Consider the following 1,422-nt stretch of genomic DNA (forward strand, 5'->3'; position numbering starts at 1 on the left):
ATGTTTACTTTTAGTATTAGGAAATGTCTTGTCTTATCTGTTTCACTGTGGGAGAGTTACATTAAAGCTGACTTTGACTTTAAAGGGCCTTAAAATAATTAGTAATTGTAGTATTTGATAGATCTACGTAGTTACTGCTGACAGTCATGACTTAGGACACCTTAAAAACTCAAAGGAACCACTGATAATTGCTTGTTTCTGCAAAGGAAAGCACGATTTTAATCCCAGACCTTCACTGAGTGTTTGAGCCTTTGTTGATAAAGAGAACAGACTTTTAATTAACTGACTGACCGACATGTCTGCTGTCCCTCACTATATATAAAAGTGGTTTGTATGTCTTCGCGTTCAAACCTGACATTCTTCATTTTGTTGACAGGGTGAACGATGTGAAGACAGGAAACCTTATTGGCGTGGATAAATATGGAAACAAATACTTTGAAGACAAAAAGCACTACTTCTTCGGTGAGTTTCTCCAAATGCTGCATGATTTCAAGTGACGAGCAGGACGTTTGCACCAAAATTACATTGCTTTTCAGGAGGATTTTGCTAAGGATGTTCAGATTCGGGTGCTGTTATAACTCCTAACTGAGTGTGATTTGGTAAATAAACTCTTGCTTGTGCCATCAATGTGTTCAGGGCGTCACCGCTGGGTGATCTACACCACAGAGATGAACGGAAAGAACACCATGTGGGAGGTGGACGGCAGCATGGTTCCAGCTGAATGGTACGAAGCTGCAGTTTGTTATATAATTAATACAAATAATGAGACACTTGGGCTAAAACTGTCCGTGTTTTCCGGGGTAAAATTTGGCATGTCCAGGATTAACAACTAAAAGAATCCATATGATACGAGTTCTCCTTAAGATATACAGTATAAATAGTTTTCCTCAATATAAAACTCTTTTGTGGTGTCTTGAGAAGTAAATTAAAAATGATTCAGATGTTTTTACTTTTACAGAAGTAGCTTAAAAGTCGACGTTATGGTTTCCCTCTGGTCTAAGACGCATAACAGTGTCAATCAGTGTCATCAAACATAAGAAAATACCAAATAAAAAAGAAAGAATTCACATAAGCCTCCTGTTTAAGGCAGCTACTTTCCTCTTCTTCACTCTTCAGGCATCGCTGGCTGCACTGTATGACAGACGACCCCCCCACCACGCATCCACCAGAGCCCAAGAAGTTCCTGGCTGAGGTCCACCAGTTCAACGTGAGCGGCAGCTCGGACCAGTACGTGCCCTATTCCACCACCAGCAAGAAGATCCACGAGTGGGTTCCCCCCAAAGCCGGAGCTCAGTGAACTCTGACCTGAATATTTGTAAATTATGGTGTCCTGCCACTGCTTCCAATGTGTCCTGAATAAAAGCTCTATACAAACATTTATGATGGGAGTTGTAGTCCTGATATTAAACTCTTTTTTTATTT

General features: G+C 40.4%; 1 protein-coding gene across 1 annotated transcript in view; it reads left to right on the top strand.

Annotated features, from left to right (window-relative positions):
• ndufa12 (NADH:ubiquinone oxidoreductase subunit A12) overlaps positions 1 to 1,376 on the top strand; it is a 2,052-nt gene extending 676 nt beyond the window's left edge. Inside the window, exons 2-4 of the mRNA XM_035675641.1 lie at positions 377 to 462; positions 637 to 724; positions 1,117 to 1,376. Of these exons, the coding sequence (XP_035531534.1) occupies positions 377 to 462; positions 637 to 724; positions 1,117 to 1,297 (355 nt within the window). The 3' untranslated portion in view covers positions 1,298 to 1,376. The remainder of the gene's footprint in view (positions 1 to 376; positions 463 to 636; positions 725 to 1,116) is intronic.
• The last annotated feature ends 46 nt before the right edge of the window (positions 1,377 to 1,422 follow it).

This window comes from Morone saxatilis, unplaced genomic scaffold, assembly GCF_004916995.1.
Source record: "Morone saxatilis isolate NCDOM2014 unplaced genomic scaffold, NCSU_SB_2.0 Contig10, whole genome shotgun sequence".
NCBI lineage: Eukaryota > Metazoa > Chordata > Actinopteri > Moronidae > Morone > Morone saxatilis.